Raw genomic sequence first — 14,105 nt, 5'->3', positions numbered from 1 at the left:
CCTGCCTTCCAGAGTAGCACTGCCACAACCTACATCCATTAAAAAAAAGTCTGGTCGATTACTTTATAAGAGAGAGACCAACAGAGTAGGGTGCTACTCTGACGTGTGCAGGACCAGTGCTCGAACCCAGGGCCTCAGTTGTACTGGAGCACTCTCTGCTCGGGAGCCTCCTCCCAGTCGCCATGTACATGTTCCTCAGAGTGGTTTCTCCACCTGAGTGTCTCCTGGCTGTGGTGTGAGCTGTGCCACCCTCTCCCGAAGGCTGGGATGCTTATTGCCGGGCCTCGTCTTAGCCCTGGCTTGAGGAGCCAGCTCCCGCCTCTCTTGAACTCTGCTGGTGGGTGTGGGGGTTGTGCTCCTCAGCTTCCTGTTTTGTCTGTCTGTCTGTGCTGATTCGGCTGCTTTAGGTGCTCACTGCAGCTACGCTCACTCGGGCCACACTTGAGAGGCACCCCAACTGACTCCTTGCTCAGCCTGCCTGCTCCTACAGCTGGGGAAACTGAGACAGGGCGCAGTTTGAATCTGATTCTTTGTTGAGACAGAAATGGGCGGGAGATAGGGAGGGGAAGGTGGAGGTGCAGGCAGAACCCTTAGCTGGACTCAGGCCTGCTTACGCTGCCTTGTCACCTTGGGCCAGTTCTCTCATCTGTGACATGAGGGTGAGGACCCACCCAGGGCTCTCTGAAACATAACCAACCTCCAGCTCAGGGTTGCTGTGGTGTGTACAGCACCCCCAAAAGGCCTCCCACTGGCCTTTCCCCCCTCACTCCTCAGTCTGATACCCACTCCCTTCACCTCTCTAGTTCTTGGTGACTCCCACATTCCAGGACGAGGCACTCCTTACTGATCGGAGCCTCTCGTGCCCCCCTGGCCCTCACACCTGCTCTTCCAGCCAGTGGTTCCTCACCTTCCTCTGCACACATTTTGGGCCCTGCAGCCCCTTTCACTCCCCCACCCCCCATGCTGGCCCTGGCTGGGGCTGCCTTCCCAGAGGGTAACTGGGCCCCTTGCTCCACCCCCGCCCCACAGGTGCCAACATTGCTTCTGGTGAGGAAGTTGCCATCAAGCTGGAGTGTGTGAAAACGAAGCACCCCCAGCTGCACATCGAGAGCAAGTTCTACAAGATGATGCAAGGGGGAGGTGAGGGCCACGAGGGCCCGTGGCTTGGGGTGGAGGGGCTGAGGAGCTCGGTGTGTCTGTGTGCATGTGGGGCATGTCCGTGCTATGTGTGCATGCATGCCACAAGGAATAGCTCTGACAGCCCCCTTCCCTGACAGTGGGAATCCCGTCCATTAAGTGGTGCGGGGCCGAGGGGGACTACAACGTCATGGTCATGGAGCTGCTGGGACCCAGCCTTGAGGACCTCTTCAACTTCTGTTCCCGCAAGTTCAGCCTCAAGACGGTGCTGCTCCTGGCCGACCAAATGGTGACTCCCCCAGCTGCCCACCCCAGCACGGACCCAAGGGCCCTGGTGGGCTGACCGCCTGCCTCCCTTCCACCCGCTGCTTCCTTCGTGTGCCAGTGCACACAGGGAACTGGTCTTGCCTGGGTCTGCCTCTGAGTGATGCTGGAGGTCAGAAGTAAATGGGACATAGGCTAGGACAGGCCTGAGTCCTAGACCTGCACCAGTGGGCTTTGACCCTTGACTACAGGATGGATTAGTGCAGACTCAGAGCCACCTCCTGGCCTGCTGAGTCAGACCTGCAGGGCAGGGCCTGCGTTCTGCCCCTGTGCAGTGACCCTCAGTGAGTTTCTCAGCCTCTTCAGCCCACAGCCTCTCCTTTGCAGGGTTATCAGATCTGTTGGGATCCACTCAGAGCAGGGGCTCACTGTGTTACTGGGTCCTGACACTTGTCAAACTCAGAGGCATGGACTTTTTCATTTTTGTTAGAGCCAGGACCTAAACATTTGCAGCTTCACCACTCTCAGGCTGGTTTTTCATGAGAGGAAGGAAGGGAGTGAGCACAGCACCAGGGCTTTATTCTAATGCCATCGCACCTGTCAGGTGCTAACAGGCTCAAACCTGGGCCGAGTACACTGCAGTGCAGGCACCCTGTCTCTGGCCACTGGAGAGAACTTAAAGAGTTTTTTTGTGGGGAGTCGGGCGGTAGCACAGTGGGTTAAGTGCAGGTGACACAAAGCGCAAGGACCGGCAGAAGGATCCTGGTTTGAGCCCCCGGCTCCCCACCTGCAGGGGAGTCGCATCACAGGCGGTAAAGCAGGTCTGCAGGTGTCTGTCTTTCTCTCCTCCTCTCTGTCTTCCCCTCCTCTCTCCATTTCTCTGTCCTATCCAACAACAATATCAATGATAACAACAATAACTACAACAACAAGGCAACAAAAGGGAACAAATAAATATTAATTTTTTTGTGTGTGTGGGGCCTAGGTGGTAGCGCAGTGGTCTAAGTGTACATGCCACAAAGTGCAAGGACCGGCTTAAGGATCCCGGTTCGAGCCCCTGACTCCCCACCTGCAGGGGAGTCGTTTCATAGGCAGTGAAGCAGGTCTGTAAGTGTCTTATCTTTCTCTCCCTCTCTATCTTCCTGTCCTCTCTCGATTTCTCTCTCTTATCCAACAACAACAGCAGTAGCAACAACAACAATAAACAAGGGCAACAAAATGGCCTCCAGGAGCAGTGGATTCGTAGTGGAGACACTGAGCCCCAGCAATAACCCTGGAGGCAAAAAAAATTTTTTGTTGTTGTTCTGTTTATGAGAGGCAGGATACCACTCTGGCACTGTGATACTGATGATCGTGTTCAGAAGCTCACACTGGTGTATCCTTTACTCAGCCACCGGATAACCTCTCTGGCCACAGAGTAAGGTGCTTTTTTGTTCTATGAGAAAGAGAGAGGGACCACTGCTGTGGCATATGTGGTACCAAGGCTGGAACCTGCGGCTTCCCACCTGTAGGTCTTGTGCTCTGCCACTGAGCCAGTGCCCAGCTGCTAGGGGACTTTTAAAAAATACATGAAGGCATAGGACTTTCTTCCTACATGGGTACATGGAGAACTTGTCAGGCAGGTTTAGTTTTAGTGGAAGATTTAAAAACAAACAAGCAAGCTATTTAATGGAAAAGAAAGGCCACTTTGTCCGGGCTCCATGTGCTTTGGGAGCCAGGGGACTGGCTGGCTGTCGTGCTGCATCTCCCCACTGCCAAACTGAGGCACAGCCTGTCCTACTCTCCTCCCAGTCTGACTGCCAAAGCAAGCTTATTTTATATATGTTACTCATTTTCTATTTTGGAGAAACTGAGAGAAGGAGAGATACCTGCAGACCTGCTTCACTGCTTGTGAAGCTTCCCCTCTCTGCAGGTGAGACCAGGGACCCAGCTCCTTCCACATTGTGATGTGTATGCTCTACCGGACGCATCACTGCCCAGGCTTAGAGCAGGCTAGCAGCCTTCTAAATGTCTCTTGCCTCTGAGACCCCAGCTCCCCAGGATTTCCGTCGGGGCCGATGCCTTCCCAGCCCTCAGCCAGGTCGTTCCACTTGGTGGTGGTGTCCCCGTGCCCTGCGTCCTTTTCCCCTCACTCAGGGGAGGCTTGGTGGCCTCTTCCTCCAGAGGCCCTCACTGATATCACTTCTTCCAGAAACCTGCGCCCCTGCCCTTCCCAGGGCCCACGTGTGCTTTTCAGCTGTCAGTCCCCAGTCCAGGGCCTGGCCTGAAGCATGGGGGTGAAGGCCTCCTCCCAGACCACCTGCTGACGGACTCTCTCTGTTCTCCCTCCCCAGATCAGCCGCATCGAGTACATCCACTCCAAGAACTTCATACACCGAGATGTCAAGCCTGACAACTTTCTCATGGGACTGGGGAAGAAGGGCAACCTGGTTTACATCATCGACTTCGGCCTGGCCAAAAAGTACCGGGACGCCCGCACCCACCAGCACATCCCCTATCGGGAAAACAAGAACCTGACTGGCACTGCCCGCTACGCCTCCATCAACACCCACCTGGGCATCGGTGAGTGGGCGAGGCCCAGGGGCAGAGCATACCTTCGGGCTGCCAGCCCTCTCCCGAGTTTGCTGCAGTCTGGACTTAATTCCCCCAGCTGGACACAGAGTTGAGTCTCTCCCATCCTAAGTGGGGTGCCAGCATGACAAACACCTCCACGTGTCTTACTTGATTCCCACAGCAGTCTTAGGAGAGTGGGTGAGGGTGTCTTTTCATTTCGTAGGGCTAGAAACAGACTCGCAGGCAGAGCACAAGTTGATGACAGTCCTTTAGGTTGTCAGGTGCAGGGTTGACTTTGCTTCAGCCCTGCCAGCTGCAGCAGCTTGTGCCCCGTCTGCAGGGTGGCCAGGCTGCCAAGCACATAGTTGTCACATGAGCAGGTGCCTGATCTGGAAACACCAGGTCCGTGTTGAGTCTAGGAGCTCAGCCTTAGATCCCTTCTGTGGAGGAGGGGAGAGGCAGTTCTGGTTCTCTCTAGTTGAAGAGGAAGTCCTGGAGGAAGGGGTTACTGGTGCTCCCAGCTGGGAGCCAGGGTGCACCTTGCCCTCACCTGTCCTTGGTTCTCTGCAGAGCAAAGCCGCCGAGACGACCTGGAGAGTCTGGGCTATGTGCTTATGTACTTCAACCTGGGCTCCCTGCCCTGGCAGGGCCTCAAGGCAGCCACGAAGCGCCAGAAGTACGAGCGGATCAGTGAGAAGAAGATGTCAACGCCCATCGAGGTCCTCTGCAAAGGCTACCCCTGTGAGTATGCCACCGGGGTCTGGTTGGCCTGGGGCCCCTGAGGGCCTTTGAGAGGAGAAGTGAAGCCAGGCACACAGGCAGGCGGTTGGAGCTGCTGGGGCCTGCTACGTACTGAGTATTCCCTGACCTGTGCTCTGGCCTGGTTCTCAAGGCCCCGTGTTGGCAACAGCTCGATTCCTTGAGTCTCTTTTCCTTCGTATACAGAGCACTTGTTCTTCTGGTCACTAAAATGTGTATGGCCTCTCTACCTCTTCCCATTTTCTAGAACACCAGTGCGGCGCTCTGTAATGCACTCAGTGTTGACACCATTACCTGGAGAGTGTAGATCCCATGGGTTAAGGGCTCAACTGCCCCCCCCCCCCACCGGTTCCTATCTCACTTCAGACACCACATGTCACCTGTGCTTCCTGCTAGTTGGCTGTAAATCAGAGTCTCCCACAGCCCTTCCTTTGCTCGCGTGGCTTGCAGACCTCAGGGACTTGTTTACCAGCTGGTTTAAGCTCACAGTTGCCGGCCAGATGAAGGGGCACACGGCGTGGGGTCAGCTAGGGACCTGACTGAGTGCAGCGGCTTCTGTCACTCCTCATGTGAAAGTGTTCAGCAACCTGGAAGTTCCCCAAACCCCTACTACAGGCTTCTGTGGGGCCTCTTTTATAAAGGCACAAGAGATTGCTAAAGCGATTATTCCACCCCCACCCCAGCCCAGATGGAAGGCGCTGAAAATTCCAAGGCTGTGGTCATTCTGCCAACCAGTCTCTATTCCCAAGCTCCCCCAGAGTTGCCTCATTAGAGCCAAGCTACTCGTGGTGCTCCTATCCGGGGACTAAGGGGTTTGGGGAACCGAGTTTAAGAGAGGTGGCGGGGGTCGGGCGGTGGCGCAGTGGGTTAAGCGCATGTGGCGCAAAGCGCAAGGACTGACGTAAGGATCCCAGTTCGAGGCCCCGGCTCCCCACCTGCAGGGGAGTCGCTTCACAGGCGGTGAGGCAGATCTGCAGGTGTCTGTCTTTCTCTCCCTCTCTCTGTCTTCCCCTCCTCTCTCCATTTCTCTCTGTCCTGTCCAACAACGAACAACATCAACAATGGCAATGATAATAACCACAATGAGGCTACAACAACAAGGGCAACAAAAGGGGGAAAAGGTGGCCTCCAGGAGCGGTGGATTCATGGTGCAGGCACCGAGCCCAGCAATAACCCTGGAGGGGAAAAAAAAAGAGAGAGAGAAAGAGAGGTGGTTAGAGACCAAGTGGGATGAGAGGTGTTCTTAGCACCGAGGAGATTAGTTTTATTAGCTCTGCTAGGAACTGGGAACAGAGAATGACATACCGATACCCTGTTGGCACACCAGGGCATTCTCCCTTTCTTTGTTTCTGAAGGAAGAAGTGGGAGTTTTCCTATTATGTGTGAATGGAGAATTTCTGTCAAACTTTTTTAATATTTTATTTTATACGGTGGGTGGGTAGGGAGATTGAGGGAGAGACTTGAGACCAGAGCACTGCTCAGCTCTGGCTTATGGTGGTGCTGGAGTTTGAACCTGGCATCTCAGTGTCTCAGCAATCAAGGTCTTTTGCATGACCATTGTGCTGTCTTCCCAGCCCTTTATCAGACTCTCGAACATTCTTTAGATTAATGCTTGTCAGTGATCAGTGAGACCCAGAGGTTTAGACTAGAGCAGCAGAACTTGACTCCTGCTGAAAAGGGATCCCTTGCTCATTGTCCTTGGGGCTCCATTTATTCTTGGTGAGTCTTCAGAGACTCTGCTCATAACCAGGTTGGGGTTTTGTCTCCCCAGGGAGGGCTGTGGTTCCACCTTCCACCTTGCCTCCTCTTAGACTGAGAGCTTTTCTAGGGAGGGGGCCATGGTAGTACAACAGGTTCCCTGGGTGCTTGAGCCTCATGGTGGCCTCTTCTGTCCCCCTGTCACCCCCACCAGCTGAATTCTCAACATACCTCAACTTCTGCCGTTCCCTGCGGTTTGATGACAAGCCTGACTACTCCTACCTGCGCCAGCTCTTCCGCAACCTCTTCCACCGACAGGGCTTTTCCTACGACTACGTCTTCGACTGGAACATGCTCAAATTCGTGAGTCACCTAGAGGCTGAGGCGGGCTTGGGGGACTGGATGGGGAAGGCCTTGACTCACAGGACCAAAGTGGCCCAGTGGTGGGCAGGGCTCCCCAACAGTGGGAGCTACGATCTGGAGAGTGCAAGCAACCTCACGGGGGTCCCTGAGCCCTCTTGGTGCTCCCACTCCATTCTTAGCAGAGCTGGCCTTGTATTCCATGGTGGTCAGCAGTGTCCAAGCAGGACACCGCCTCCCACCGGCCCCAGGAGGCCCTGGCTTGGCCCTGGGTCCCTCCTGGGTGGCCGCAGCTGGATGTGCATGGTACTTCTGCAGTCCCCTGCTGTCTTGATTGTCATCTACACCATTCTGCTCCTGCTGGTCTGCACAGCCCAGGCCACGGCCCTCACTGGGGCCTCTCTGGACACCCTGGACCCGCCCACTCTGCTTTCCTTGCTCCTGGTCATGGGCCCCTGGGTCTTGCTAGGCAGTTGTTCTGCCTCCCTCTTTTAAGGGCTTTGGGGGTGGGAGGGGTGGGGGTGGGGCATCCTCGGCCGTGCCTGATGCTCCCGAGTCTGTGAAATCGTATGTCTTGTCTCTTCTGGAGAAGGGGGCTCTCTCCAGCCAGGCTCAGCCCCGGGACAGCGACGCTCCCGCACTGCCCTGCCCCCGCCCCTTCCCCTGTGCCGGGACCACCTACCCGTCCACATATTGGTAAGAACCCTCCGTGTCCTGGCCTTTCGAAGATTTGCCACGCGGTCGGACAGGCACAAGAAGCTGAGCCTCTGCTGTGCTCTCTCTGTCCCTTCCAGGTGCCCGGCGCTCCTGGGCACCCAGGGCCCTCCAGAGAGGCCCATGGAGGAGGCGGAGGAGCTGCCTCCTCAAAACTACTGGCCCATGGTCTGGACTCCGGGACCCCAGTTCTGATGTCTCCAGGTGCTCCTGAGCCCGCGGGGGCCAGGCCTGAGGAGGCATCCCTTGGCATGGTGGGGTGCCGTGGAGAGGGCGTGGCAGAGAAGAAGGTGCCCCAGGGTTCTCAGAAATAAATCAGTCTGATGATTCGAGCCTGAGGGATGAGCCATGCTCTGCCTTGGAGGGGCCTGGTGGGATTGGCAGCAGGCACAACGCAGCCAGGCCTGAACACAGCCTCGGTGGCATCTGGACTCAGGAACAGCCCAGCCCAGCTTCATCCTGGCATGCTTGCAGCCCTCTGTCACATGCTCTGCACCGAAGCTAGTTCTCCTGTGTACGGGGGTCCTCAGATGGTGGCTTGTTATGACTGTCCTCCAGCAAGCAGGCTGGGATCAGGCTGAGGATGGGGTCCATTGACCACGGACCTCAAGAGGTGTGGTTGGGAGCTTTACAGGCGGTGGGGCACCACTCACCTCAAATACCCTGTCTGGGAGCTTGGCCTGGGGACACCTGGTCCATGATTGGTGTGGCCCTTCCCAGCACAGCTCCCAAGAACAGTTGGCATTGTCTCAGCCTTGTGTCCTCTGGCATGGGAGCCACGGGATACCTGCAGCTCATTGTTAATGATTTAAAATTTAACCAACACTGAAAATGTAGTTTCGAGTTCCCAGAGCCACATGGGCTGGTGGTGACCCTCCCTGGCCAGGCAGACATCCAGCAGTGGCTTTATCCCAGTCAGTTCTCTAGAACAGCACTACCACAGAGGGGTCACCACAGGGCCACTCGGGACTGTGTATCTGACAAGATGTCACCTCAAGCCAGGCCAGAAAGTGCCACCTCTGCCACTGCTGGGTCTCTTGACACCTGCTCCCAGACCTCCTTTGGAGTAGATCTTGGAGTTCCTAGCTGAGCACCGGCTCCTGACAGAATCATCTGCAGACACATGCTGGGAACCTCGCACACCTGTTTCCCCAAGCCAGGCCCCTGCCACAACATCTGCAGAAAGCCTTCGCCAGCACCTGCCCCCAGGCTGGACATCCTGCTATGCACCACATATAGGTCTTCCATGGGAAGGACCCTGCCCTGGATGGAGAGTGTCTGTCCTTGGAGTGGCTACTCCGTCTTATTTGACAGCGGGGACTTAGAAGCTCCGTGTCCCAAGATCTTGCCATTAAGAACATCAGTATAACCAAGGACAGGCCCACACGACAGTGGATGCCTGTGTGACTCTATTGTTGACCTTTTGTATCTTGCGGGCAAATAAAAGCCAAGAAACCTCACTGTTCTGCATTTCTTGAGGTGTCACGGGGTTGGAGTTCAGTGGACTGCCACCTTGGGCCTGCCAGGGGCTCCAGCCCTCCCCTCAGCCTCTGAGCCCAGGCTAACTCCCAGGGAAGTGCCGTGCTCCTCTAAGCCCCAGATTTCCCACCTGGGTGTAAGTTTAACCTGCCTGCAGAAGGCTTATTGCCTGGGACTAAGGCTCTAGTTCAGTTGCTTGTCTGCCAGCCTACAACTAAGTAAAATGAGGCCTGGAGGTGGTTCCAGGCCTGCCTTGAATGGCAGAGGCTTCGGTTCAAATCCTAGCTCTGCCCTGGTACCAAGCAAGTAATGAGGCCTCTGACCACTTGATTCCTGGCTAGGACTCAAAGGTCATTCTGGCTGCTTCGTGTAATTGGGGGTTGTTGTTTGCTTTGGCACTAGGAATCGAACCCAGAGCCTTAGACATGCAAACAGTTACTTCCCAGCTCAGGATTATTCTGGACCTCAACCTCTACCCACTCCCGAGTTGCTTAAAAGCAAAGGCCACAGGGAGTTGGGCAGTAGCGCAGCGGGTGCACATGGCGTAAAGCGTAAGGACCGGCATAAGTATCCTGGTTCGAGCCCCCAGCTCCCCACCTGCAGGGGAGTCGCTTCACAGGCGGTGAAGCAGGTCTGCAGGTGTCTGTCTTTCTCTCCCTCTTTCTCTCTTCCCCTCCTCTCTCCATTTCTCTCTGTCCTGTCCGACAACGACAACATCAACAATGATAACTACAACATCAACAATGATAACTACAACAAAACAACAAGGGCAACAAAAGGGAAGATAAATAATTTTTTAAAAAATGTTTAAAGAGAGAACATATTAAAAAAAAAAAAAGCAAAGGCTACCCCCACTTCCCAAGGGTAGCAGGGCCTTTTTAGCCAGCTCCCTGGGAGAGACATGGGGTCCAGGGCCCCCCAACTCAGCCCCCAGCTCTCTCCTTCACAGATGCGGCCCCTCCCATGCCAGCCCCCTGCCCTTCCCTGTGGACGACCCCAGGACCAACTAGGTAACTCAGCCAGGCCACCCCTGTGCTGCTCTCTGGGCCTGTCTTTTCCTCTTGCCCAGGCAGTGACATTGGCAGGCGGTCCCGGGGTTCACTTTCTCTTCTGCCCCAGCCTGCTGGGCCTCATTGCCTCCTTGGAACTTCTCCCCATCTTCACTCCACTCCCCTTTCCTTTGAGCTCCCATCTCAGGGCAGGCCACATCCTGCCAGAGGCCACTGGCAAGGACAAGGGAGGAAGTACCCTTTGAGGAGATGCCCCTGCCTGGGCGTGGGGACCCCTGGTTCCAGTCCTGACCTTTAATTCAGCAACAAGTCTTCCTGACTGGGCCCTTGAGCTCCTGCCCTGCTGTTTGGAGGGTTGGAGAGGTGCCAGGTGCCCCTGGTCATCCTGGGGGCCGAGCTTCCTCCCAGCAGTCATGTGGCTTTGCTTTCTGCTGTATGGTCGTGGGTCCTTTCTAGGCCTCAGGCTTCTGGCTCTGTTGGGAGGAGGTTGGATCAGTGGGTTTCTGAGATACCTCTTCCCAGATGGCCACCTGCTGCCACTTTGAGGCGCCGCATAGAACCATCCTTGGGGGCCTGATCAGCTCTCATGTCCCCTGCAGGGTGCAGCCCGGAACCCGGAGGATGTGGACCGGGAGCGGCGAGAACACGAGCGAGAGGAGAGGATGGGGCAGCTCCGGGGGTCCGCTACACGTGCCCTGCCCCCTGGCCCACCTACGGGGGCCACCGCCAACCGGCTCCGCAACACCGCAGAGCCTGTGGCTTCCACCCCAGCCTCCCGCATCCAGCAAGCCGGTGAGTGGGGACCCCTGGCAGTGGGGAGGGGCTCCTAGACTCTGGGGCCTGGATGTTAGCATGACAGCCCCCACCTCGCCCTCCAGGCAATACTTCTCCCAGAGCGATCTCACGGGTGGACAGAGAGAGGAAGGTGAGCATGAGGCTACACAGGGGCGCACCCGCCAACGTCTCCTCCTCAGACCTCACTGGGCGGCAAGAGGTCTCTCGGATCTCAGCCTCACAGGTAAGCAGCCCTGAGGACTTGGCCCCTCACACCTCATCCTTCTCTTTCTCTTCTACCACTTGCCTCTCCAGACTCTTGGACCCAGTGCCTTTTGCTGAGCAGGAATGGAGCCTCATTTAGTTTACTGAGTGGGCCCACGGAGAGCGGGGAGACGCAGTGGGCGGGGGCAGCTGAGTAGGCAGCAGGGAGTGTGGAGAGGAGGGTTCCATGGTCTCCACTGTCAGGGAGGCCCTCCAGTCAGTGCTGGGTTGTGGAGTGGGTGAACCCTGTTCCAGTGGCCCAGTTTACAGGCCACATTTCGATCAGAAACAATGGACAAGGAAGGAGGGCTCCATGGTTGTCCAGGGCCAGTATTGTGGCAGTGACAGGAGGGGGACCTGCCCTGGCACTTCTGCCTACAGTGGGCCTCAGCACAGGGCCAGAGCCAGGAGCCTGGTGGCCAGAAGCAGCTGCTCGGCCTCTCCAGGCAGTGTCCTTGCCTTGGCTCCAGGCCTCTGTAGGCAAGGGGTTGGGATAGCCCAGTGGGGGGAAACTGCCAGATTGCCGCTGACAGCCCCTTATCCCTCCTTCCCACCCCAAAGACAAGCGTGCCATTTGACCATCTCGGGAAGTGAGGAGCCGCCGCCATTGGACCAGTATTTGCTTAGGTGAGTTCGTGTTCACTGCAGCTACAGCCCACCAGCTTAAGAGACGCCCAGGGTCCCAGAAGGAGAGAGCCAGGAAGAGAGGAGGGCGGCCTGGGAGCAGAATAATCGCTGTAACAATCATTTATGCCTTTATAATAGAGCCCCACAAAACCCTTGTAGTAGGGGGTTCAGGGAACTTCCAGATTGCTGAGCACTTTCATACGGGGAGGGTGACAGAAACCCCAAGTCTGCCTGTCTTCATCTGCTGAGCAGACCCAGCCACACTGCCACATCTCTGCGGGGACAGCCATTCTCTGCCTCAGCCAGTTTTCCATCTTCTCTGCTTGAATGTTCTGGGCCCACATGTTGACACACACACACCCAAGCCCTCACCCTCCACATTTCCTGTGCCCCTCAGTTTCTGGGCTAACAGTGAACTCATGCAGAGTTCTAAGCTAGGCTCCTTGGATACAGATGTTTATCTCTTGTCAGGGAGGCCCTGGTGAAGCCCTCTGGTCAGTATGACCCTCAAGGGGCCCCCATGGCTGCAGAAGGCCATGAGGTGGGGGAGAGGGATATTGGAGGCAACACAGGTCTGTACTGGATGGGGATGTGCAGACTAGCAGACATGACTATATTTGGGGGTTTCTGGTAACTTGGAGTCACCCCAGTATCTCAGGGTGTCTGAGTATGTGACTCAAACAAGACTGGCTTATAGACCAGACCTGTGGAGGGGTTGTGATGGATAGTGACTTGAAGCATTCTTAACCTTTTTTTTTTAATTAATTAATTTATTTATTTATTTTCCCTTTTGTTGCCCTTGTTTTTTATTGTTGTAGTTATTATTGTTATTAATGTCGTTGTGGGATAGGACAGAAAGAAATGGAGAGAGGAGGGGAAAACAGAGGGGAAGAGAAAGATAGACACCTGCAGACCTGCTTCACCACCTGTGAAGCGACTCCCCTGCAGGTGGGGAGCCAGGGCTCGCTCGAACCAGGATCCTTATGCCAGTCCTTACGCTTTGTGTCACCTGCACTTAACCCGCTGTGCTACTGCCCGACTCACCCCCCCCTTTTTAAAAGTGATTTATACTAAGATGATAGGGGTATAGTTTCATACCACTCTCGCCAGCAACTAACCTGTCTTTTCTCCCTTCCTTTTTAGTGTCTTCACTGTATTTTCTTTTTAAACCAAGAACAAAAAAAGATGGGGAGAAATACCACTCAAAAGAACAAAAAGGGAAAGGAAAAAAAAAACCAGCACAAATCTCACAATGGATTTTATTTGACTTTTTTTCTTTTAAACCTATGTCAAGAAGATGGGATGCTCTCAGCACAGAGGATTCTGGTCCCTTTGTATTTCCCGCTGCCCCACCTGTCAAGCTGCCCAGCACTCCTGGACACAAGGAGTTGATCCTAGCCTAGAGGGAGCCAAAGTTGGTTCTCCTGAGGCCAGGGGACTGTGGACTTGACTCGAAGCAGGACCTGCCACCTGTTCTTGAGCCTGTGACCACAGGAGACACATGCAGCCCTGCCTTCAGGATGACCATGGCCAGCTTCCTGTCCTGGTCTTTCTCCCAGCATCCCCTGAGCATTTGGGCCCCTTTGCCTCTCAACAGCAACTTGGAGCGGGTGGTGAAGTGGGGTGGGGTTAAGTGTCCACGTGCACGTGTGTTATGTGTCTGGTCTGTCACCCGGGACAGCCGGTGCCTGCCCCACCTGCCATGCTGGCCTATTCTCGTACCCCCAGCAGACACAGGTGGCCAGCGAGGTCCACATCCCTCAGGAGGGGCACAAGGACTCTCACCAACCCCTGAGAGTGTAGTCTGTGGCAGCCTCCTCCCCTTCCCTGGATGGAGGGCAGAATCCCTAGAGACTACTTCCGGAAAGCAGTCTGGCTCCTGGGCTCTAAATTAATTCCCTGATCCTGTTGGCCACCTGGGATGCCCCTCTTCCTTGGCTCAGCCTTGCTGAGGAGGACCCAGACTCAGGGCTGGCTGCCAGATTTATCCATCCCTCCTAGTTAACACCTATTTTTATTTTTTGTTGTTTTTGCCATGTGTGTATTTCCTAATTTATTTACCTCTATTTCCCCTTTTTTCTCTTTTCTTCTTTTTTTTAATTAAAGAGTAAAGCTTTTTATTACTTTGTAATTTAAAAAACTGAAAAAAAATCTGAAGAACTTTGGGGGGACTTTTGTACTTTTTTCCTGTGTAAATATTGGACTTTTTTGAGCTTTATTGTGGTTGTTAATTTGAAGTAATAAAGTAGAAAAGGATAAAGTGACGTGGTGGCCTTTGGTTCACTTCCTCGAGGGGATTCTCCCCAGAGTGGCCTGGCCTGAGGAGCTAGGGCCATTCTAGAGCAAACGGCACCCAGGGGTTCACATGGAGGTTCTGGCCAAGAAGGTTGGCAGGGGCTCTGGATGATGCCCATGGCCCGGACAGCTAAAGAGCAAAGCTCAGAATGCCCTTCTCACTGTCTTCTG

General features: G+C 55.1%; 1 protein-coding gene across 8 annotated transcripts; it reads left to right on the top strand.

Annotated features, from left to right (window-relative positions):
• The first annotated feature begins 1,007 nt into the window (after positions 1–1,007).
• On the top strand, positions 1,008–13,903 carry CSNK1E (casein kinase 1 epsilon). 8 transcript variants are annotated; one of them, XM_060188965.1, is made up of 10 exons: positions 1,008–1,140; positions 1,278–1,426; positions 3,735–3,963; positions 4,525–4,695; positions 6,626–6,774; positions 9,914–9,974; positions 10,574–10,766; positions 10,853–10,992; positions 11,574–11,639; positions 12,937–13,903. In XM_060188965.1, exons 1-9 carry the CDS (start codon positions 1,125–1,127, stop codon positions 11,588–11,590), a joined length of 1,125 nt encoding a protein of 374 aa, XP_060044948.1. In that variant the 5' UTR covers positions 1,008–1,124; the 3' UTR covers positions 11,591–11,639; positions 12,937–13,903. The 8 variants fall into 8 exon arrangements, with proteins under 8 accessions (XP_060044948.1, XP_060044947.1, XP_060044946.1 ...); XM_060188964.1 differs by having other exon boundaries at positions 12,934–13,903; XM_060188963.1 differs by having other exon boundaries at positions 12,783–13,903.
• The last annotated feature ends 202 nt before the right edge of the window (positions 13,904–14,105 follow it).

This window comes from Erinaceus europaeus, chromosome 4 (genome assembly GCF_950295315.1).
Source record: "Erinaceus europaeus chromosome 4, mEriEur2.1, whole genome shotgun sequence".
In the NCBI taxonomy this organism is placed as follows: Eukaryota; Metazoa; Chordata; class Mammalia; order Eulipotyphla; family Erinaceidae; genus Erinaceus; species Erinaceus europaeus.
Note: the sequence above shows the minus strand (reverse complement) of the source record. Positions and strands in the feature narration are given on the sequence as shown.